Genomic DNA, 24,122 nt, shown 5'->3' with positions numbered 1-24,122 from the left:
ACAGAAATGTCATTTTTGAATGAGATGCCCTTGAACTACCTGTTTAAAGTATTTGTTAAAGCTATCTGCCAAGAAAAACAATATAAATGTAATTCAGCTCATTGCACCATGTCTCACTGGGAAACAAATGACTAAAGAGAAAGGTAACAATGTAGGCTACATACTTTAAAAGAATTAATTATGAATGCATGTAGCCTAGAGTTTTGATGTTAATTTCTATATTCTAATACATATTGACTGTAAAGTTGTTTGTTAACATTAGGTAGTATATTAATTCATAAGACATTTAGTGTTTTAATATTATATTATATTACATTATTTAAAAAAAGAAAACGCATATAATAAACTTGTCCAGAGACATCCAAGTAGCCTCAGTGGTTTTGTATTGGCATGCTAATTAATTATTAAATGTGTTTTTTAAAACTTTTTTTGAATTGCGAAAGTGGTCTTAATTATTATTTTTGTATTTTATTTGGCCTTAAAAAGTCCTACGAACCTGCAGATACCCTGGAGAAAATTAACGTACAAATGACTGACTTGTACCGGTAGTTGTCTCTGCATGTTAAGCTACAAATAAAGTATTTTAATGCTGAAAAAGTTGCACTCTAAATAATTTATATTATTATATTTTTATATATTTGTTTTATTATATTTTGAGTAATTGATCATTCATATTTTTTATAACAGCAATAATAATGAATATAATATAAACATTATAAAATATAACTGATGACTTAAGTTTTTATTTAAATTATAAATATTTTTATTAGAATTACATTTTAAATAACTAATTATAAATTAATTTCTATTTTAGTTAAAAACTTATATAATTAGATTTATAGTATAACTAATAATAAAGTATTTTATTTAAATTATTCATTAGTGTCATTTTTATTATTGTTATATTAATTAAATGTATTTAACAATTATCATTGTATTATAAATCATTTATAATTCAATCTTTAAGATTAAAATAAAATACAATTTTATATATTATCATCAGAATTAATCTTTGAAGTTGTTCTTATCTTCTCCTGCAGGTGACAGCGTCTCAGCTCTCTTCCTCCAGCAGTAAGAAATGTTCCATCTTGATCCTGGCAGACAGCGATCAGGAGAAAACCAAGTGGGTCGGCCTTCTGAACGAACTGCATCGTCTCTTAAAGAAGAGCAAACTGAAAGAACGCAGTGTTTACATCCCTAAAGAAGCGTATGACAGCGCCCTGCCTCTCATCAAAACCACACAGTCTGCTGCTATAATAGGTTACATCCACATAGCCAACATTTAAAATACAATAATTCTGTTGACAGCTTCATCAATCTCTGCTTTGTTTATTTAACCTCCACTCCTATTTATCTGTAGATCATGAGAGGATAGCTCTAGGAAATGAGGAGGGATTGTATGTTATTCATGTTACCAAAGATGGTAAGTGTTATTAAAAGCTTTATAAATGTATCATTGTATAAATGTATCTAAAATCTCTGTTAATCAAGTCAATGAACACATAATGTGTATACCTTCATATATATACTGTATTAAGGTGTCTTACTGCATTCTCTAATGGTTATACAAAACACAAGCCTCTTATTGTTCATATATTTCCTGTTTGCAGATATTATCAAGGTAGGAGACAATAAGAAGGTTCATCAGATTGAGCTGATCCCATCTGAACAGCTGATCGCCGTGATATCAGGTCGAAACGGTCACGTGCGACTTTACCCCATGGCGGCCTTGGACGACCGCGAGGCCGACTTCTACAAGATAGCCGAGACCAAAGGCTGCCAAACCCTGGTTTCAGGCACAATCAGACACGGATCTCTTACCTGCCTCTTCGTGGCTATGAAAAAACCTGACAAGGTGATCATTTACGAGCTCAACAAGAGTAAAACACGACATCGGAAGCTGCGGGACATCCTGATCCCAGGAACCGTGCAGTGGATGGGGCTACAGGGCGAGAAACTTTGCGTGGGCTTCCAGTCTGGTTTCCTGCGCTACAGTCTTCAGGGTGATGGAGCTCCCAATAGCCTCCTCCATCCAGACGACCACACACTGGCCTTCATTGAGCAGTTGAGTCTGGATGCGCTCTGTGCCGTGGAGATCTCTAGTAAAGAGCTGCTCTTGTGCTTTAGCAGTATCGGTGTGTATGTGGACTACCAGGGCAGACGGTCACGACAACAGGAGCTAATGTGGCCGGCCACGCCCACAGCCTGCCGTGAGTTACTGCTCTGATCACTGTACTGACCAATGATGGACCATTTTTACATTATCAGCATCAACAGATAGCTGCATCCTCTTGGCTGATTAATAAAAGCGTTAGGGGCCATTCAGACAGAACATTTTCTTGCTTTAAAAGAAGCTGGACACAGCAGATAGAACAGAATGCAGGTGTCTCGAGATGCATTTTTAAAAGTTCTTTTGACTTGCTGTTGTGTCTTAAAAATGCAGCACTCATACGCGAGTCAAACTTGTCCGTCTACTGCATGCTTCCATAGAAAAATAACTAAAAAATAGCGAGATATTCGAAAAAACGCGTTCAGTGTAAACGGGCCCTTAATTCTTCCTTTTGTTTGTTCCAAAATCTACCAACAGCCTAATCAATTTATAAAGCAAATTTGGTAATTTGTATAAATTTGAGTAAATATTGCACAAAAGGTTTGTTTAAAATTAACGTATACTGTATGTGTACTTCTCAATTACTATAATTAAATTGTATTAGTCTATAGGAGTGGGTAAATATATTGATTTTCCAATGCATCGCAATCATCATTTGAGCGATCTTGATATTGATTCTTAAATCCCAAGACCGATCTTTTACTCTCTGCAGCCCTCTGCTACATTGAGAGGAAATCACTCTTATTTGCAACCAAATTTTGTGCTATGCAACTAGAAATGGATAGATTTGACAACTGGCTGGTAATTGTCACAAAATGTCACTCACCAGTAATTATGTAGTATAGTAATCAGCAGCAAAGTCCTTTCACTTCGTGATGAGGGTAAAAGTTGTTCCGTGTGTGTGTCCAAAGACAAGATCCACTCGACCCATTTGTCACTGAATAATGTCCCTTTTAATAACTTTTCTGTTATTTACAGTCAGTTGTTGATCAAAACCAACAAAAAGAAGAAACATTTAAAGATCAACTATTATGGTTTTTAAACGTGCCTAATTTTGTTTTAAAGGTCTCATACAATAGATTTACATGCATCCAAGGTCAAAAAAACACTTTAATTTGCTCATAATTTAAACTGCAGCATTACCTTTTTTTCCCAGTGTCAAAAACGACTCGTTCAATGATCCGTTCTAAAGGATTCATTCTAAACTCCTCCTTTCAGAGAGCCTACGCTGCTCTGATTGGTCAGATGTCCCAGTCTGTTGTGATTGGTCTACCGCTTAGTGTAGTGTTTGAGGGCGGGTCAAAGCTGTTCGCGAGCAGCCAATGAAGATCAGAGGCGGGTTTTTTGTTACCAAATTATGTAGGTTAGTACAGGAAGTAAGTCTGGAATTACTAACGACTCGTTTCAGGTGTTCAGAATCGGTTCTTTCTTTTGGGAGTCAATAACTCCATTTGTTGTGCACTTTGATTTTTGAAACTTTGCAGAATTTTTTACATTCACATACAGCTATATAACACACTACATGAAAGGTAATATTTGAAAAACCATAATAGATGCTCTTTAATTCTATGCATAGCATGGATGAGATAAAGCCATTTGAATGTCTCTTGCTAACATGCGCCGGTTTTCTTAAAGAGACAGTGGCAGTTTTTGTGACAAAAAATAAGAGTCTATTTTTAAGATTTACGCAACTCCTTATCTTTTTTTTTTTTCCCCATCAAACTGAATTGTGTAATCTTTAAGAAATGTACATATTTATATAAATATAATTTTAACCCTTATTTAAATCTGACTTTTGCCAGGAATCTTTATATACAGTGGTTTATGTACGGGCAAACCCATTTTCTGATCTGTATCAGCATCAGGCAGCCATTAAAAAATGTATATGGGTTAACTCCTAGTACTGACTCAGAGAAACTTTGCTTGTTAACATCAAAAGGACAGTTGTGTATCAGTAGTGTTTTTGTTGTATGATTGTACTGTGACTAAGTATTCTTGAATTTACCAATTTGAAATTTTAAGAACTCAAGATCTGATGTCTGAAAACTATTTTGCACTTAAATATTATAGCAAAGATAATGTTCAAATGTTTTAATGTTTCATGCTATTGTTCAGGAAGGAAATCTGATGTTAATATGCCTCGAATTATCTTTATTGTGATGTATTTTATACATATAGGTAAAAGTGCCAATAAGTTCCCTCTTTCTGAAACTTTTGTCTTGCAGGTTATAATGCACCTTATCTGTCAGTGTACAGTGAGAATGCAGTTGATGTGTTTGATGTCAACACTATGGAGTGGATTCAAACGATGCTTTTGAAAAAGGTACATTTCATATTACTCTTGTTAAACACAACTGTGAAAGATAGATGCCAGATATTTAAATGATAAGACACAGATATCAGCTCAGTGTTGGAGTAAACTGTGGTGCAGGCAGGTGGTAACTGAAAGTGGATTGTGTAAATGAGCTGTCTGTCTCCTGCATGCCAGGTTCACCCTCTGAATGCTGACGGCTCGCTCAACCTGCTGGGACTGGAAACCGTCCGGCTCATCTTCTTTAAAAACAAGACAGCAGGTGAGCGCTTCATCTCTAGACACACTCCTCCTCCTCCTCTGTGTGTGTGTCTGTCTATTTCAGGCTTTGCATCTCCAGACTCATGAATGTAATACATTAATAGAAAATATTATACTTCTTTGCAAATTACATCATTGCATAGGCTTTATAGACAACATAAAATCAACATCTTATTTACTTCCTTAATAAATGTCTCTGGTCTTATTGTGCACAGTTCATCAGTGCATGTTGATTAATATGCAATAACTTTCTTTGCCTCTGAAACAACTACATTTCTGATGATGTAAGCAAGGTCGTTTGGGCAGAGAAAAGTAATATTAACCAATTGTATTCATGATCCAATCAAATCCCAATGGATTAAGTCCTGTCCTACATTATTTCCACTCGTTTGATTTGCATCACAATGCTTGCTAATGTAGGAATGTTGTACATCGTAATGGACGTTTGTTACTGTATCATTTCAAATTTGTTGTTTATTGTATAATGTGTTTTGTGTGTAATGATATGCAGAGGGAGATGAGCTGGTGGTCCCAGAGACATCTGATAACAGCCGCAAACAGATGGTGCGCAGTATGACCAGCAAACGGCGCTTTTCTTTCCGTGTGCCGGAGGAGGAGAGACTTCTGCAGAGGAGGTGATGTTCAGTAATACAAAGCCTGGTGACACAAAATGTGTTTTAAAGGAAGAGTTCATCCAAAAATGAAAATTCTGTGATTATTCTAGAAAATTCTGATACTCGCCAAACAGAAGAGAACATTATTCCATTATTTGCATGCATTATTGTCTTGTGTTCTTCAGGGAGATGTTGAGAGACCCAGAAATGAGGAATAAGTTGATATCAAACCCAACAAACTTCAACCATGTGGTTCATATGGGCCCTGGAGATGGAATCCAAATACTAAAGGATCTGCCAATGGTAAGAGCAGTCAGCTGTGGGGAGAATGTCACCTCTTATATTTTTCTCCTCCTGCATCTCTTCGTCTCCATCCATCTGCTCTAAATGGCATTGTTCCATAAGCATGAAACTGAGGGATCATTATTTTCTCACACTCATGTTGTTCCAAACTCATATGACAGACGTTGTTCTGCAACCACAAAAGGAGTTACTTTAAAGAATGTGCCGGCCTATAATTTCCATATAATGACAGTTGATAGTGACTCACTTTAGAGCTTGAAAAGTACACAGAGTATCCTAAAAGTAGTCCATGCGACACGTGTATGATATTACATGTCTTCTGGCGGCATACGATATAGAACTTATTTTACAGTGAAAATCTTGACTTCTGCTATGTTTATAGTGGAATGATTAATGGTCTGCACTTTAACCTTACGAAAGTCAAGTTTTTCATTGTAAATTAACTTAAATTTAAGGATGTTTCTCACCAAAACCTATCATTACGTTTTATAGATTTTGATTTGCTTGATTAAAAGACAAAATGAAACGGTATTCTCGATAGGGCTGTCATGATTATTCTATTTAGTTCGATTACTCAATTACAAAAATTCCTTGATTACAAAATTGCCAAATCAACAAATCGTTAATAAGGCGGAAATGACACAGTCACATAATGACAAGAGGTGTCAGCTGTGTGAGAGCACTTCACTTTAGATTTGAAAAGCATAACGTTAAGTTCACTAGGTAGACTGCATGCAATTTGTAGTGCTGCGTCCAGATGCGGAAGAGAAGTTGAGCCCTTCGTTGCCACGCGGGACACGCTAAACTCAGCAAAACACATTGAAATGCACTGTAAACCTACAATATAGGCTTTAATGAAGAAACATAAAATAATGTCATGAAAAAGACATCTGTTGGACTTGATTAAAGTTACACATGAAGTGATAGATGCTCAAACACTTTGTTCAATAAATCTGACTGAATCTAGTCGATCTAGTAAGGTTATTTTAAGCAAATTGTGGTTTCGAGTTCCGTTGTCTGTAAATTATTTACAATTTGAATGTAAATACGATCTTCCTCCTAATGTAAATTCTGTTTTATGACGATTAAGTAATAGTTCACAATGCCACACTTTTGATGAATATTTTGTAATTTATCGCCATTATCACAGCTAAATCGCAATGTAGAAACCCAGAGAACTTTATTTACTGAATGAAACCACAGCTCTGTATGCTGTCAGTCAAAACTCAAAGTGAACTTGCCTGTAAAGCCATACGGATTCAATTCACAAAGATGCAATATGAAACAGGCTTACCTGAAGGAGTAATGGCTAGTTTTACATGTGAAATTATGAACAATGTTTACTCAAGAAGGAACTGAATGTCCAGATGCTTAATTTTACATGGTATGTGGAAAGCGACAAGCTTTTGCAATGTGGGCGGAATGTAGCTCAAGCACAACAGTGCCCACAACTGCTGCAGCTCAACGCAAGAGAGTAAAAACATGTATTTCTCAATGACGCGATTACTGTAAATAAGGTCAATTTTGCTTTTTATGTTGTGTTTTAATTTACTTTAGCTCATGATGACTTTTCACATTCATATTCCTCTTATTCCATGTGCATGCATCTATGTTCTTTCTTTTCTTTTCCTCTATCTGTCCCCTTTTATCTCTGCTCCTCCTGGGTTTCTCACTGTAGCCCGGTTCTACTCTCCCCTCTCCCCGCCTGTGCCTCATCTCCACTCCTACAAGCTTTGAGCATGTCTATCACATGACAGTCACCTCTGCTGACAACTTCCTGTCTCTGGACTCCTCCCCTCTCTCCTCCCACTCCCCATCCCTCAGCTCTGCCCCCGGGACCCCTGCTTCCATCTGCTCTCTGGTAGGACCAGAGAATGCTACACACACACACACACACACTCAATCTGTTCTCTAGAGGGTAGAAATATATGGCCACATGCATTATCTCACTTTTACACAGCACAAGCCATCAATCTGTATATCCAGACTGCCTGCATCACAATTCCCTCTGTGGGTTTGATTATTTTTGCCTTACAATTTTTCTGATTCTCTGCATGCCAACTCATGTCTCCCGTTCCGTCCATCACTAAGTTCCAGTGCTTGAAAGTTTCCAAATAGTTTTTTAGGTTTAAGCACATCAAAAACCAGATCTGATTGCTGTTAAGAAATAATCAGCAAGCTTTCATTCTTTAAATACCCTATAAAATCGCTCGACGAGGTTAGATCTCTTTCCTTTGTTGATGTATTTCCTTTTGAAACAGTTGAGGGGGGATATATCAAAGGGCTTTAGACTGAGTGACAGCAATGAACATGATTTACTACTTGCTATTGCTTGTCAAAACTATCCAACAGGCAGTATTAAGGCCCTGAATTACTTCCGGAGAAGTTCTTCTTCGTTCTTTGTTCGAGGGTAAAAAGAAGTTCGAAACAGTCGAGCAACGGTATAGTGTTTGCGAACATTCAGACTCCTGCTTCAATGCTGTGGGAGGTGTTTAGAAGTAAATTTAAATACGAGGACGCTCAAGACCACATGTAAAACCTTAACTAATGTGACATTAAAATGTGTTATCAGTGACTTTATGCCTCATTCTATTAGTAGAATTCACATGAGGTCAGTAAAAAAGCTGTTTTAACCACTCGATGACAATTTAAAGTAATATATATGCAGTAAATAATGTTTAATTTGTCTTCTTGTTTACATTCTGAATTCATTGAGCTATTGATCTAACATGCTATACGCGGCCATAATATGCGCCGATTACACTCTGTTATTGTAATTTATGCTGACAGTCATACTACTGCAAAGATGGGTGTATAAGAGAGTGTTAATGGGCAGAATACAGACAAAATAATGAGGATTAGAGGCATATCTTTCTTTGGGCAGATATGTGAATGGCTTCAGCTGCATGAATGGGCACTTGAGGATTTTTGAGTAGATTTGATTCCTTTTGTAGACTAATAAAAAAAAATTGCATGACGTTCTTGGAAAATGTCTCTATGCGAACGATCGTACAGATGTAGGTAAAACTGCACCAGCTTGCTTGTAACTCTGCACACCAGTGTGTTCATGTTGATTGAACAAAACCGGAATTAGCTGTCGACCTCAAGGTAGGTGGAGCTTCAGGTCACACCTACTGATGACGTGGATCAATGGCAGTAAGGTGTTTAGCAGCCGGTTAGAAGTTTTCCTAAATGTTCGCCCCGGCGAGCTGTTACGAACCACCGAAACTGACTCAAAAAACCTTTTTGGCCTGATTTTGTTCTAAATGACATCACACCCGTTCATTCTTCGATTTCTTATGAAGTATATCGGGACCTTTAGGGGGAGAAACATTCTCAGGTTCTCATTTCTCTTCTTATCCTAGACATTTGTAATGAGTATATCAGCTAAAAGTTAATATTGTCAACTATTAGGAGCTTAATGGATCTGATACAGAAATTAAATGTGCAAATAAGTGATTTGTCTCATACTTGAGTAAAGAATATCATGTAAGATCATATGTGTATTCTTGCCATAATAATCTTTATACTGTTCCTAGCCAGATTTGTCTTTGTGAATTTAATCGTTTATGTTCTAATTTCAACATTATAGTGCAAGATTTATTTTATGACCTCTGTGTGTTGTGCAATGGTCAGAACGTGCGTCCTCAGGAGAGTCGTGGTGTCCTGGGAGCATCAGTCAGCATCCCCTCCATCAGCAAAGCCAGACCTGAACCGGGCCGATCAATGAGTGCCAGCAGCGGTCTTGGCACACGTGAGTAATGAAATAACTGTACTCATAGACAGATATATGGATAAAAATGAGTCACGAAAGTGTCGTAGAAGAAATTGGAAAAACAAAGAAGTTAAAAAAAATGCAAGAACTGAAAAGAGAAAACCAAAAATTGTTTCCAGGTTCAAACAAGTTAAGCTCAATCGACAGCATTATGTTGATTACCACAAAATAATATTTCCACTTGTCCTCTTTAAAAAAAAGAAAAAAATGAAAAAAAAAAAAAAGAAGCAAAAATCGCAGTTACATTATGGCACTTGCAATGGAAGTGAATGGCCAATCCTAAACAGTAAATGCACACGGTTTCAAAAGTATCCACAAGATGTAAACATTATGTGTTAACTTGATTTTAGTGTGTTTAATTCAAGAATTTACTGGCGGTACGCCATTTACCAGATTACAGGGTTTACCGGCGTTATGTCATGAAAATGAAGTTCTTAAATTGGATATAATTTTACACAGGTATTGTTAGTTAGCAATTTTTTTTAATACCAAAATCATGTTATAAAATCATGAGAATAATTATTTTCTCACAGTAAATGTGTTAAGGTCTTAATGATCTGTTGATGGGTGTGTCTTATATTCCAGGCTCCACCTCTCAAAATGGCAGCGCACTGAGACGGGACATTTCCATTGGAAATTACAGTTCCACCGAAAGGCAGATGACATCACCCTCTGATGGCTCACTCTCATGTGGAGGGGGCGTGGACTGCGCAAGTGACGCCCCCCTCTCCCAGTTCGACAGAGAGGTCAGTGCCAGCACACTTTTGCCGCAGCATTGGTTCAAAAAGTATTTTGCCCATTCATTTTCATCTTAGGCATTTAAAAAAAACTTCAATAAAGAGTTTTGACAATCAAACCAATAAGATCCGAGTTAAATCACATAAACACAACATTTGATTCGAAATGCATTGGAAAAACACTGGAGAAAAATACTCAACACTTCGTCCTTTAAATCATTGCAAATTATATAATTAAATCAGTCACAGCTTTCGTGTAGGTTTTTATGCTTTTTTTTTAATTTTATTTTTTTTAAATCTCCAATACTATCTTTGAACATTGCAAAATGAGGGAATTTTAGTACTTCACAGGGAATCACACTGATGTAAGGCTTCTACATAAGCATATATACTTACAATTTCCTTTCTGTCTTTGAAGGGTTTGTAAGTTTTCACTGAAGCCATATTCTCTGTGGAGATTTGAATGGGTTTTCTACTTAGACGCTACTGAGCTCTGTAATCATGTCAGAATATTTTGAGAAGAAGACTAAAGAGATTTCAAGTGTTAGGGTGTATTTGACCCTTTATTGTACATTCTTTTTGTGAATATTGATTTAATATGTCAAAGTTGACTTTCAGATTGCTGTTAACAGGTAAAGGATTCACCCCTGAAGCTCTAAAATGCACTTGTCTAAATAGCTGCAGATCCACAGTGATGTTGATTACAGCTAAATCATACTCAATTAAGAGCACTGAAAGTGTGTTATACAATCCCTAAAATGAACACACGGGCCAAATCTTCCATTACACCTGCCAAAATGTGTTTGGAGGGTCTCCATCCTCTCTTTCTCACGCTGTATGCATGTGTTGAGTGTGCAGTGGCACCAATATCCACAGATTGAGAGCTTTTGACCTTCTAACACTCTGCCTACACACACATTATGCACCTCTGCCCCATGCTCGAGTGTGTGCACATCGACTCTATAATGACGTGTGGGTGCTGTGTATCACTCTCTTTAGTGGCAGTCAGCGTCACCCACAGAGAAGACCTCTGATCTGAAAAGGGCTCTAAGGACCCTACTTAGTAAGATAAAGGTAACATCCAGCAGCAAATATATGATCCCCAGATCTGACCCCTCTAGAAACCTGCTAGGTTTGCCCATTTAACCTGCTTCAAACAGAGGAAATAGGTTAGTTGAGGTGTTTCCACATTAGTTCTGTAGCCCTTTATGTGAGACTGGTGTGTAGTTAGTGTAGTGTACAGAGTTTGTTAGCTTCAGTATTTATTTTGATGTGTGATGTAAAACCTTTTGTCTATCTTCTTTAAATGATGTTAGATGTGGATTTCTTTGATGGTGGTTCCAGCTAGTGATAGACTGATTAATCTGCTGATTCTAAGATAATCGGCGTCAGCCAATGACTGTGCCTGTTTGGCATATTAACAGAAGTTGTAGTTCCAAGCCAAATATCTACAGTCTTTTCAAATATGTTTTTGTTTTATCTAAATATTATGCAAAATGTGTTAATTTCAGCAATTCTGTAAACCTCTCATTTGCATCTGTAAATTGTATAACTACACAGCTCTCTGGAATACTTCTAATTGGTCAATTGCGGCATTCTACTGTTAAGTATGTTTTTTGAATGACAACTAAACTGTATCATTTAGGGATGTCCTGAATCCTATACCGATCTCATGTACTTGTACTCGTGCTCATTAAAATGCTCCGATACCATCTGATGTGCGAATGTCATTCCGTAAACATTCAGTGCACAAATTAAAATCAAGTCCTAGTGTGATGATTAAACCACAAAGGCTGCAATTTAATAATACAGTATATAGTTTGCATGTGCAGCACGCTTCAAATGTGTTTGTGAATGTGTGGAGCCGGTGTTGTGACAGCAAGCAAAGTGCTAATTCACTTTGTAGCACGCAGCACATATAGACTGCATATTTATTTAATTAAATAGCAGCCTTTTGCGGTTTAATAATCACATTGGGTCACCTGCTTTTCCAGAGGTGAGAAGCTACCATCAGAAACAGAATGGGCTTCACTCCAAAATAAAAGTTTCCACCAAAATAAAAGCTCAAAATTAAATTGAAAAAGATCAACAGAAAAATATCACTACTGTATAGTTATATAATATTCACTATACTACTACTACTACTACTAATAATAATAAATCAATAGTAATTGTATAATATTTAAGCAATATCTCACATCTTTGATGCTCTTGTTACAAAGTAACAAATAACTCCCATGTTGCATTTTGTGTTGTGCTGTTAGGTTCTGAATAAAAGCACTTTATTTGATAAAAATAATACAATATTACGTTAAAAAATTAATTGTTCTATTTTAATTTCATTACAATTTGAATGAATTAATTTAGACAGCATTTTGATGACAAAATTGAAATAAGCTGTTGATATGCAATTGAGAAAAAAAAAGAAAAAGAAAAAACGTACCAGCGAGTACCGAAAAGGAAGTATCGGTAAAAATAAAAATAAAAAATGGGATCGGAACATTCCTAGTAATTGACAGCTGTCTGATGTAGGGCTGGGTAAAAATATCTGTTTTGCAATTAATTGTGATCTTAATTTGAACAATCCCAAGATCGATCTTTTACTTTTTCTTCAAAGTTAACTTGAGTTTTGGTTGCATTGATTATTTTATCTGTTTAATAAATAGCAATTGAACTGCATAGTTTGGGCGCTGTTGTTAATTTTATCATTTATATATTTTTTTGTAATACACCAAGTTGAAAGTTTCACTATACATAATTTATAGCATTGGCTAAGATAATTTATTTCATATGCAAATAGAATGGACATTATAACTGAAATATACCCAAATGAATCAGAATCAAATAAAGTTGGAATCGAATCAAAATGAGAGCTTGTGAATCGGAATCAGCTCAAATCAGGAAGTCTGTATCGATACCCAGCCCAGGCAACCGAATCCCTACATAACAATGCTAGTTTTATATCTCTCATATCACTCCATGGGCTCTTTCTTTTCATATAATGTAACTCAAATCATTATTTCATGTCCATTTATTTATGTTTTGTAAAGTGGTTATGGAATAAGTATATGAAAAACCCATACTGGTTGGCCACTTGTTCTAGCTTCTAATTTTAAATCCATAAAACATCCTGATTGGCTAGTTTTGACTGGAGAAAATGTATGTATTTGACCAGTGGAGGACAAGAGGGCAGAACACTGTGCAAGAATGAAAGGAAATGACTCAACAATGTAAGGAAATAAGATACAATTAGAGTCCTGTCATGATGATGTCCTAATTTTTTTTTTGGTTCGTGTCTTCAGAATTCGGACTCACCACATCACTCCACGGCCTCCAATAGCTCCAACCTGAGCAGTCCGCCCAGCCCCTCATCCCCACACAAGAGCAAGACTCAATCTCTGGAGCGCGGTGAACACCTCGGATGGGAGACATGAGCGGGGCCCTTGCCCGGTGTCTCCTGATGTCCTTTGGGGCCCGAGTCCACCCTCTGACCTGATGAACTGCTACGGAGAGTCCCAAATTTAACAAAGACCTAAAGACGATGACTCCTTTGACATATACCAAACATGTCCCTGGGGCCAGGTGTGTGTTTGCACGTATATATGTGGATGTGCATTACACATGTGCGAAGACCTATGGAGGTTTATGTTATTACACGCACATTACAGTGCACCTTAAATACCTTTTGTGTTCACCAAAAAGCTACTTTATTCTCTTCCTGTGATGGAACGGGGAACAGACCACTAAGTTTAGCTTATGTTCGCAATCACATACAGATAAACGCAAAGCTTTATCGTGAGTTTTCATCAGTGTTTGTTGAAAACCACATCAAGTGTGCCTCATACAAAACCAGAAAAAAATATGAATGCGTTCAAAAGTTTTTATTGACGGATGGTATTATAATAAACGCATATAAATGCATAACATCATGGAAACTTTCATCAAGGATCATGTATTCCACCTAAAGAACACTTACAAATACTTTTTCATTTTTAGCATGCAGATTTCAGTGAGATCAACAGTAATATTTTTTGTGTAAACCTGACAGACAGATAGAGCACCCCCCACCCCAGCTGTGGCACTACAGTATAACTTAACATCTGCACTCCAGTGCCATGATGACCTTCACATTTAAAGGTCAGAGTTCAAGAACAGATTCTGAGTTTAATAATGTAAATAGTTTAAGTAGAGTATAATATATATAATGAAATCATAACACTAGACTTGGGTTTGAGAGCGTATTCTTTGCTTTTAAGTTTCTAGACATTTATGCAGATCTTTATTTGTCAATTTAAGCATTGTTTGATGTAAAAGAAGCTAGTTTTTCATATAATCTGCAAGAGCTAAAAAAACAAACAAACATTGGGCTGATGAAACAGAAGCAGAATGAATTTTTATGTAAATAGTTTCAATTTCAAAATTGTCACATTGTTCGTATCATTCACAACGGCTGCAGTGAAATTGTTTGTAAAACAATTCTTACGTAAATGGTCAATTAATTGATTGCGGCAATTTACGCAAGAATGACTTTACCAGAAATTCGTTCTGCTCATGCTTCATGAATGAGGCCCATTGTGTGCAAGAACCAACTTGCGTACTATATTAAATGTGTATTAAATGCGCACCCAAATGCACATACGTCTACACGTGATCATAAATAAGCTGTTGTGCTGAATGTAACAGAAATTCCCTGCAGCCTTGTTCTATATTCCTCTTGCCTACATCTGTGCTTTATGATTCTGTTACTGAAGCAATAATGCTGTTTCCAAAGAGTTTTGTTTTAATTATTAATGTTATGTAATATTCTTATAGTATTTTGTTTTTATTTCAATGGTTTCCTTTTTTTTTTTTTTTTTACTTACAAGAACCAAACTTTGCCTATGGTGTACATGTGAATATTACATGTAGTGTATGTAGCCTATGCCACAAGTTTCAGAATATTGTTACTTTTGTGTGGCATGGGGAGCACTAAGGGGCCATTCACATCGAACGTATTTATGCGAAGAAAGAAAAAAAAAGCTAGATGCATCGCATCAAATATAACAGAATGCAGGTTTCTCAATGCATTTTAAAAAGTTGAAGTTCTTTAAAGTTGACATGGCATCTAAAAATATGGTCAAAGATGCCTGTCTAGAGCAGGTTTGCAGAGAAAACGTTTTCGGTGTGAACGGCCCCTTACTCTTCAGGTGAAGCCACGGAGTGATTCTCTTCAGCGGAGAGCATTCAAAAGGCTTCAACACTTCAAACTCACTGGTGCAAAAAGCTGTTGCCTCTTCCTTTAACACTTCTGCAGCTCATAATGACACGACAGGGACCGCGAGGAGCAGCTGGAGATTAGGTAATTCAATATTGAAATGAATTCAGCGAGGACATACAGTAAAACTGCTGTAGTGATGTTTAAAGATGCAGGGAAGATATAGAAGTCTAGAGTAGGACTATCAAACATCCCTGAATCTGAAGATACCTCAAATTAAAGAGCCAAGCCATTACGACTTCAACATAACCTCATCAGATTGACAATTTTGCTTTTCATTTGTCTGATTTCAAGACACTACATTAATTGGCGGTTATGTATTAGACTCAGTGCTTCTTGCTTTTACAATAGTAATGTTTATCTTGTTAAGTTCATATTTATCCCAACCTTGCTAAACTGAGAAATGCATCCCAGCCATTCCTGTAAAGAACAATTAGCAAATCCATTGATGCCAAATAGACACTTGTTTAAATTCTAAAATGTTCCAGGTTGTTCATTAAAAAAAATAGGTCACCCAAAAAGGAATATTTTATCATCATTTACTCAACTGTCATTCCTAACCCGCATGACTTCCTTTTTTCTGCGGAACACAAAATAAGATATATTGCAGAATGTGCAGCGTGCTCATTTCCATACAACAATAATAAATGGGGTGAAAAGCACCATTAAAGTAGTCCATACGACTACTTCCGAAGTAGTCTTCCAAAGCCATATGTTAGCTTTTTATAAAGAAAAGACAAATTCAGGTGAATGAGAAGAAAAGAGCAGCTCAGAACTTATTGCTTAACTTCTTTTGGAAGAAGGTCATACAGATTGGAACAACAAAAGGTTGAGTAAATAATGACAGAATTTTCATTTATGGGGGAACTATCGCTTTAAGACCTCATTTGTAATCTTTGTGATATTGTTTGGGACCTTAGTTATATGTTCGAGGTATTATTCCATAATCACGTTTATCCACTAAACAGAAATGATTATTCATAATGCAGGTTGCTTTTTTTCTTAGTGTAATTTAAGCTGTAACAGGTTAGAATGAATTTGACAGGGTTATGGTATTAACATGAACAGGGAACCTGTTTGAAATGTTTCTCAGGTATGTCAGAACCAATGATTATTTTATTGCATGGAGGAATTGCAAAGAAAAGTAGAAGTGACAGTTGAGGATATATATTGATATCCAAGTCTGTTTTTTATCTTTACGACTGTTACTTAGCAGTGGATATAGATCAGTTGACTAGAGAGGGAGGTGCCTTAGTTTTTTAGATCAGTGTAAACTGGTCAGTGCATGTAGAACTGACTAGAATGAGAGAAGACAATTGGGTGGAGATTTTGTTAAAAAGACACAGATTCACACTTGCATTTCACGTGAGGGTTTTGTTTGCCTTGTTGGTGAATTGCTCTTTTATATCGTTCTGTTTCACTTTCTTGATTTTGATATTTGTAAGACTATGTACAGATTTGCATGTCATTGGTGTAATCACTTGTTTTGAAGATTTTAAGGCTGGATTTATTTTATTTTTTTCAGTTGTTTTTATTGTATTTTATTGAGCTGTGTGGCGTGAGTGGTTGGAATGTGAAAAAGAATTACCCCATACTACAATTTAGACAATTTTTCTTTTTCGTCGCACAGACATATTTAAGGTGAAATACTGTGGAGTTTATTTGTATTGTTTTGGACACCACTTCTCACACGCAGAGTTCATTACCTGACTGATGTATATCAATAAAATGGGGAGCTTTTCTGAAAATTCGAAGAATTTGTTTTATACAAAAGCTTTATTTGAATTCTTGCATGATGCTATAACTTGATTTAATGTCTTTACAGATTCAACATTCAACAGATAGCCACGGTTAAAGTGCTGTATTGTTCCTCGAAATTCTGCAATCTGTACAAAGTGGACAGAGGAATTCAGCATTATCCAATGTACTTGTGATACCAAAGGCAAAGGTACAGCAAAGCAGAAATAGCATTAAAAAAAAAAGCTTCACAAAGCTCAGGTCCAAAGTCACATATTCAGGCACTAAGTACCACAATAATCTTTTCCAACAAGTAAACAAAAACACTCAAGACTTCACGTTTAAAGCGTGTAAATAAGTTGCTCTTCCACGTTCAGGCTTTACTACGGTTTAACATTAAATGTTTAGCGATGCCACCACCTATTTGTATCAAAACATTTGAAAACACGTCTTCTGTTACATATACTTATTTCTGATAAATGTGAAGGACCTCATTTATTAAACACGAGCAGAACGAATTTCTGATAAATAGTTTGTAAAACTATTCTTAGCTAAATTGTTACATTAAACTGAATGCAGCAGTTTCCACATAAATAGTTTCAATTAAAATAGTTAAATTTGACTGCCTTAGTGCCCGCCCACTTTTTCATCCATCTCGGTTACGGATGTATTTTTCCCATAGGGATTTCGTAAAAACCTTCATGAAAGAGTATTTGAAAATCTGACAAAAATACTTTGTTAACGAGGAAATTAGGAATTTAGGATTGTGGGTAGTGTAGTTCCTTACCAGAAATTCCACTAAACATGATTTTTTATTTACTTGAAATAATGTGGATTGATGGCTTCAACAGAAGCATGTACCATTGATTAACAAACCTTGTAAATCACGGTAGATCTGTTTTTAATAAAAATCAATTCCCCTATGGATTTTACTTCAGGAACCAGATTGTTGCATTCTAATGCGACCGTTTTCACTCAATTTTGTCCTCTTTCATCTGAATTGGACTTTTACTTTACGGTTATATTATTTGCTGGATTTTGGTCGAATATAAATCATTGTGTGCAATGGTAATCAGTCTCTTTATTATGATAAATATCCATGTGGATAATATAGTTAAAAATACAGATTCTTGGCGTGAAAAAATCAATACAGCAAAGCAAGGTAAAATGTTGCAGTACTTTAAATGATCTATATTTTTTTCCTTCCACCCCCGATTTACAAAATTACACATTTGTTCTGCTCATGTTTCATGAATGAGGCCCATATTGTTGAAGCAAGTTTTATGCATTTTCATGAAATATTTGTGGAGTAACATCAGACAGAAGCACCATTTAGAAAGCTTTTTACGCAAGACTCCCGTACATATGGTAGCTAACCTATAACAATGTTCTTAAGTGTGTGTTTAGGCAAGGTGAGGAAATGCAGGCATGAGCGTTCTGATCTGATGAGGTAGGCAGCCATCCAAAGTCTTAAAGCACATCAGGTGTTGGTGAGGATTCAGAAACATGATTTCTGAGAGCCATTCCTCTATGGAATCATTCCGAAGTATTTTTGATTGTTCAACATTTGCCCAAAGTCTCTGGCTTTTTGACGAAACATTAAAGAGACTGCAAGAGTCATGTAACCGCTAAGACTTTCAGGGTCGTAAAACCTGACATCTAATGGAATTCCATGTCAACTCAACTACAGGTTCCAGTTTGAAAAATATAAAGAAAATTAGCACAAATAGTGTACAGCTTCAGCACCTTTAGTGTTTGAACCCCTAACGATGCATTCCTGAGTTTTGCAGATATACAGATCTAAAATCCAAAAATTAGATATAGCCATTACACTAACTGAAGAGCCACGTGTGTCATTTATTCTTGATAATAGTGTATTTTGTGTTTTTATATGAATAAGTAAAGGTACATTTCTAGTTTCCAATGAAGTTTTACTGCATACCTTTGTTTTGTTGGACAAGAAAAGCTAGCTTGAGACCATGTGACCCACATTTGGTTTTTAACCATTAAAAATGTGTAATAGATCACCACATTGAGAGCCCCATATCTCAGGGATTTAACCATATAGGGTCTAAAATATGAAGATGCTAAAAGTTTTTTCTTAACTAGAATCTAAAAGAATATAAAGATATCTTTAATAGATTACTCAGCAAGTATTGATCCATGACATTTAATATTTTGGATTTCATTATTAATGTTTATCTTCAGGAAAAGTACTAACAAAATAAACAATTTCAGCAGGGGACGTTTTTGAAATTTGGTTGATTTGACATGGAATAACACATCAGTCTTCAAGTTACAATGATCCGTAACAGGTTAAACAGGGTTAAGTTGTATGATGGATGTAATGGGACAGGTCTATGATCAGCAAGTAAGACATTCCGATTATGAACCAACGAACATCCGTGGCCATTCCTGCTTAATCCTCCTCTTCTCCAAGACACTGTTCTGACACAGCAACCACAGGAGCAGAGGCAGAGCAGTGCTACTGTATCACTTTACATGAAGTAAACTTCACCCACCACCAGTCAGTCTGAATTCACAGTATCAAAGAAAACATATCATGTTACTCGGGTGTTAGGTGCGCCGCTAACGGGCCAAGTCCTGAAGAGAGCTCTGTCAACACACATGCATCAAGTCTCTGATTTCTCTGCTTCTGCCAAACCGCCCCTCTGTCGTGTGAGGATTTGCAAAATCTTCTGTTTAATGCCTCCTTGGGCTTCCAAGGCAGGGACTCTCCCATGCTAACAGATTGGCCTCAGTCACGTAGGACAGTGGCCAAGATAGAGTTCCTTGCATCTCTCATACTTGCGCGCTGGCACCATCCTCCTCCACCACACGGTTCATACTGGATCCATGTGTGATGTTAGTGGGCAGGGCATTGCTCAAGTCCCGCACACTGCTGTGTCGTGATTGGCTGTCGAGTCGATGAAGGCTTCCATGATAGGACAGCTGCTCATTGAGTCGCGGCATGCTCCCATAAGCAGGACGTTCTTCCAAGCCTCTGTGACTAGAGGGTGTGCACCTGTGTTTGGAGGGGAAATTAGGAGGTTATTTCAGTTCATGGCGTCTCATAACCACGTAGTTGAACGTGTCTGTACGTGCACAATTATTATGTAGTATCTTGGAATAAGCTCAACTGACATGCTTGCATTTAGTGTTGGGAACCGGTTTCATTTTTTTAAACAAATACCAAACCAAATGATTTTCAGTTGCGTGAACAGTTCTCAAAAGTGCATTCTTCCACCATACACCCAGTGTAATCTGATTCCTGAAGGAATGACTCTTATGAGCCGGCTCTTTTAAGTGAATCAAAAACAAAGTTTGTCCAGTGTAATCTGATTCCCGAACAAATGACTCTTATGAGCCGGTTATTTTAACCTAGTGCGACCCCCGCGTACACATGCGTGAATGTAGTATTTTGGCTTCGTTATACGCAAAGCATAATTTTAATTCATTTAAACCGACTTATCTCAGTTCAGGACACTCTGTGCCGTCACCAAAGGGACAACTCACAGAGTCATGTAACAAAACAACATGGCACAAGCACAGGAGTTTGTTTTTGGAAGAAACGCCAACAAAACTACCTCTGGTAAAAAAAAAATTAAAAAAAAAACCTAATTACGTTTTTACGTTGACACCTGTTTGAGTCTAAAGATTAAAGTCTCCAGTTTCAGTTTCAAAAATTTGAGCGATTTATCGCAAAACGCCTTGCTGTTAAACACAATGTACACTAATGTGTACTTCAGCGCATTTTTACTTAGAAATCCTATATATACACTGCATTATCACAGTGAGAATCAATGGGTTCATCCAAAAGATTTAGCTTTTAGATGCTTTATATGGAGTTAGGATCAAAACATTGTGCATTTCAAACTGTTCTGAGACCAGTGCAGACAGACAGCACACTGGAGGTTAAGTCATTCACTAAATGGGGAGCAAGGGAGCATCCTATAGCTCTCTATGCAGCTAAGTAAGTGCATTCACTCCTAAAATCTGACCAAAAGTTCAGTTTCAGGCTGCAGATGATGTTTGGATCACTCAACATGTTGGGCAGACATGGGACAATGATAATCAGTACATAGATTCACAATTTTATAATGCTACATTTTATTCTAACGTGGTTGGCAGTGATTGGATGATGCTGGCCAATACTTTGAATCAGAATTATTTATGCTAATTTCTGATGTAATGTCTGTAACATCTCAAAAACATGAATAACCAACACTCCTGGAAACATAAATTTAATAAAAATAAATAAATATATAGAAAGTCGTATATATATATATATATATATATATATATATATATATATATATACGACTTTCTATAGCTTTGAATTATTTAAAATTTCACAACTTAGTCCCTCTATCCACATATGTTGACATCACTTTTTATGAAAACTATTTGCTCTAGAAAGGCTTTTTTTTTTTTTACACGTTTATGAGGTGCTACTAGTTACAAATTAAAAAGGGAATTGGAAAATGCACACAACAGTCACGCTCGGGTCTCAGGAGGTTAAGTAAATAAAAAAACAGTGTATCTAATCTGATTACCGAATGAATGACTCTGAGCCAGTTCTTTTAAGTGAATAAAATAAAGTGTGCACAGTGTAATTTGATTCCTGAACGAATGACTTGTATGAGTTGATTCTTTTAAGTGAATCAAATACGTATGAATCAGTTTGAATGGTTACTGATTTAATATGACTGCCTTACTGAACTGCAAATTATTAATTAATTTCATGTTCCTGTGTTGTGTGTTCTTACGACTCGTGAGATTTAAATTATTGCAGTTAATGACTGGTTGTTCATATGAAAACATGTAGTTAACATTGTTGTAATAAAAAAATACACTAAATAAAATATGAACAATATATGTAAAAATTCTAATGTTTAGAATTATTTAACATAGTTAGGACCAATTACTGGATTGCATTTATGCCGCCTCTTAGCCACATTAAAATTTCTGTTGAAATCTGAAATGATCTCATCTTTTGGCAATTTATTTCCAAATATTTTTCTACAAAAGTAATAAAAGAATTGTTAATGGAACTGGAATCATTAAGAGGAACTGGAACCAGAATGGTTAAATTCCTCTACGATTACAATAATTGCTTTTTAAGCTGCTCAACTCACCTGCCGTCTTTCGAGCGGTGCAAGCTGCCGTGATAGCTGCTCATTTTGCTGTGGACGCTGCTGGCTTTACTGCGCACGTCATCCAGCATGGCCAGGTGTGTGGATGAGGCGTGGGTAGACGTACCCTGAGTGGAAGTACCACGAGACTTCCGGATGATAGGTGTGTTGGGGTCACGCAGCAGAGACTGAGCGAAGTCTGTCTCTTGAAGAACCTGACGGCTTTCATTCACTGCACCGCTGCTAGATACATAGAAGAGAATACGACAAGACTTGAGGACATTACGAGGAAAGCACGAATATACCATCTAGCTAACTTTGAATTCAGCTATAAACACAAAGAATAATGAGGCTACTCACTCTTTACGCCTGCGACCGTGGAAGAAGTTGGCCCACTCGAAACAGGTCTTCTTACTGCCCACCCAGAACACAGATGGGATCCCAACCACAAGCACCATGAGATACTTCATCAGAAAGAGGACCAGGTCAGGCCGACTGGTTTGCTCCACCTACACACACAAAATATGAACAAAGATTCATTAGTACTCTTGTAAGAGCATGTCTCTCTCAGAGCGCTTCTACAGCATGGATCACTGATCTCCTTCATCCCCTCCAGGCTCTCAGATCCTCTACAGTTTGGATGCATTCTTTTTTTTTACCCAGTGTTAGCCAGGCAATGCTGTGGTTTCTGCCACCTCTGTGAAACCAGTGCCATATCCATTAGGCTACTGGGGCTACTGAGCACTGCTTTGAATAAGGTGCAGCTGAATACATACGCATTTACAGTAAATTTATATATTAGGGAAAGTGTGCATCTTAGATCCTATAACTGATGGGGCCAGATTCAAGAAAATCTTAAGGAAAAATTATATATTTTTTTTAAATTGCAAGAAGCTATCTTGCTATATAATGTATAAATGTAACAAACTTTTCAGGAATACAATACATTTTATCTCAAGTTAGAAAATAAGGTGAAAATATTAGTTGAGGATGCATGTGATAGAAAGTACAATTATTTCTTGTAGTCTCAATAAATATGAGGACATAAATGTTGCATACACAATTATAGTTTTAGATGCATGCATACAGTAGCATGACACTGCAGGACTTCACAAATCATCTTAACTCTGTCAATGGCGATTTACTAAACATTGCTGGGCATTTATACATCTTCAGTTACTAATATTTTTTTAATCAAAAACAGCTAATACCTATGGATTAGAGGACAGGGAGTAACTTTTATTTATGAATTAGTCTAGTTACAGTGTTCTCTCGCAATAGCTTTATCCATCTCTTATGAAAATTAACCATGATTTCACAGTAAACAAAGTTAAACTATGGTATTTGTAGTTATACCATAGTCACTACAAAAAGTATAATGGTTTTATTACAGTAACCATATTAACAGGCCTGGCTCCAGCTCTAAGATGTAAGGTGGGCCAAACAGTTGGAGGGGTGGGTGTAGGTGTAGTTCTCAAGGTGGGCCAAGTTCATGATTGGATGGGCCAGGCCCCCCGTGCACATTAATCAAGATATTTGTTGTAAAACCTTAGTAATAATACAGAAGAACCAAAACTATGGTAATACAAATCAGAATCATTCTGCCAAAAAATAGCATGGTTACTACAGTACTATTGTAAGACCATGGGTAATTTGTGGTACAAGTACAATGGTTTTAAAAACAATAGTTTCCACCAAATACCATGCCCTTGCGAAAATGAACCATGGTTTCAATATAGTAAAACTACAGTAACCATGACTGTAGTTTTTAACCATTTTTGTGGTAAGAACCATGGTTTTAAAAACTGAGGTACATGTAACCCAAATTAACGATGGTGTTACTATAGTAAAATTAACCGGGTTTTTTCTTCCCAGAATGATTATG

At 36.6% G+C, this 24,122-nt stretch overlaps 2 protein-coding genes across 5 annotated transcripts in view; one reads left to right on the top strand and one right to left on the bottom strand.

Moving 5' to 3' along the window:
- LOC127454724 (serine/threonine-protein kinase MRCK alpha-like) overlaps positions 1-13,551 on the top strand; it is a 103,420-nt gene extending 89,869 nt beyond the window's left edge. For 2 of the 3 annotated variants that reach the window (XM_051722080.1, XM_051722079.1), the window contains 10 exons: positions 1,041-1,260; positions 1,361-1,423; positions 1,611-2,210; positions 4,336-4,433; positions 4,599-4,683; positions 5,194-5,317; positions 5,482-5,599; positions 9,236-9,353; positions 9,960-10,120; positions 13,414-13,551. In XM_051722080.1, coding sequence (XP_051578040.1) covers positions 1,041-1,260; positions 1,361-1,423; positions 1,611-2,210; positions 4,336-4,433; positions 4,599-4,683; positions 5,194-5,317; positions 5,482-5,599; positions 9,236-9,353; positions 9,960-10,120; positions 13,414-13,545 — 1,719 coding nt within the window. In that variant the 3' untranslated portion in view covers positions 13,546-13,551. Of the gene's footprint in view, positions 1-1,040; positions 1,261-1,360; positions 1,424-1,610; positions 2,211-4,335; positions 4,434-4,598; positions 4,684-5,193; positions 5,318-5,481; positions 5,600-9,235; positions 9,354-9,959; positions 10,121-11,110; positions 11,186-13,413 lie in introns of all 3 variants that reach the window. The other variant, XM_051722078.1, reaches the window with a different exon arrangement.
- A 6,341-nt stretch (positions 13,552-19,892) lies between these two features.
- The window catches only part of LOC127454730 (frizzled-3-like), a 35,519-nt gene continuing 31,289 nt past the window's right edge, over positions 19,893-24,122 (bottom strand). The window contains exons 4-6 of one of the 2 annotated variants that reach the window (XM_051722101.1): positions 22,598-22,746; positions 22,241-22,480; positions 19,893-20,127 (exon numbers count right to left, since the gene is read on the bottom strand). In XM_051722101.1, the coding sequence (XP_051578061.1) occupies positions 19,905-20,127; positions 22,241-22,480; positions 22,598-22,746 (612 nt within the window). In that variant the 3' untranslated portion in view covers positions 19,893-19,904. The remainder of the gene's footprint in view (positions 20,128-22,240; positions 22,481-22,597; positions 22,747-24,122) is intronic. The other variant, XM_051722102.1, reaches the window with a different exon arrangement.

This window comes from Myxocyprinus asiaticus, chromosome 17 (genome assembly GCF_019703515.2).
Source record: "Myxocyprinus asiaticus isolate MX2 ecotype Aquarium Trade chromosome 17, UBuf_Myxa_2, whole genome shotgun sequence".
In the NCBI taxonomy this organism is placed as follows: Eukaryota; Metazoa; Chordata; class Actinopteri; order Cypriniformes; family Catostomidae; genus Myxocyprinus; species Myxocyprinus asiaticus.
Note: the sequence above shows the minus strand (reverse complement) of the source record. Positions and strands in the feature narration are given on the sequence as shown.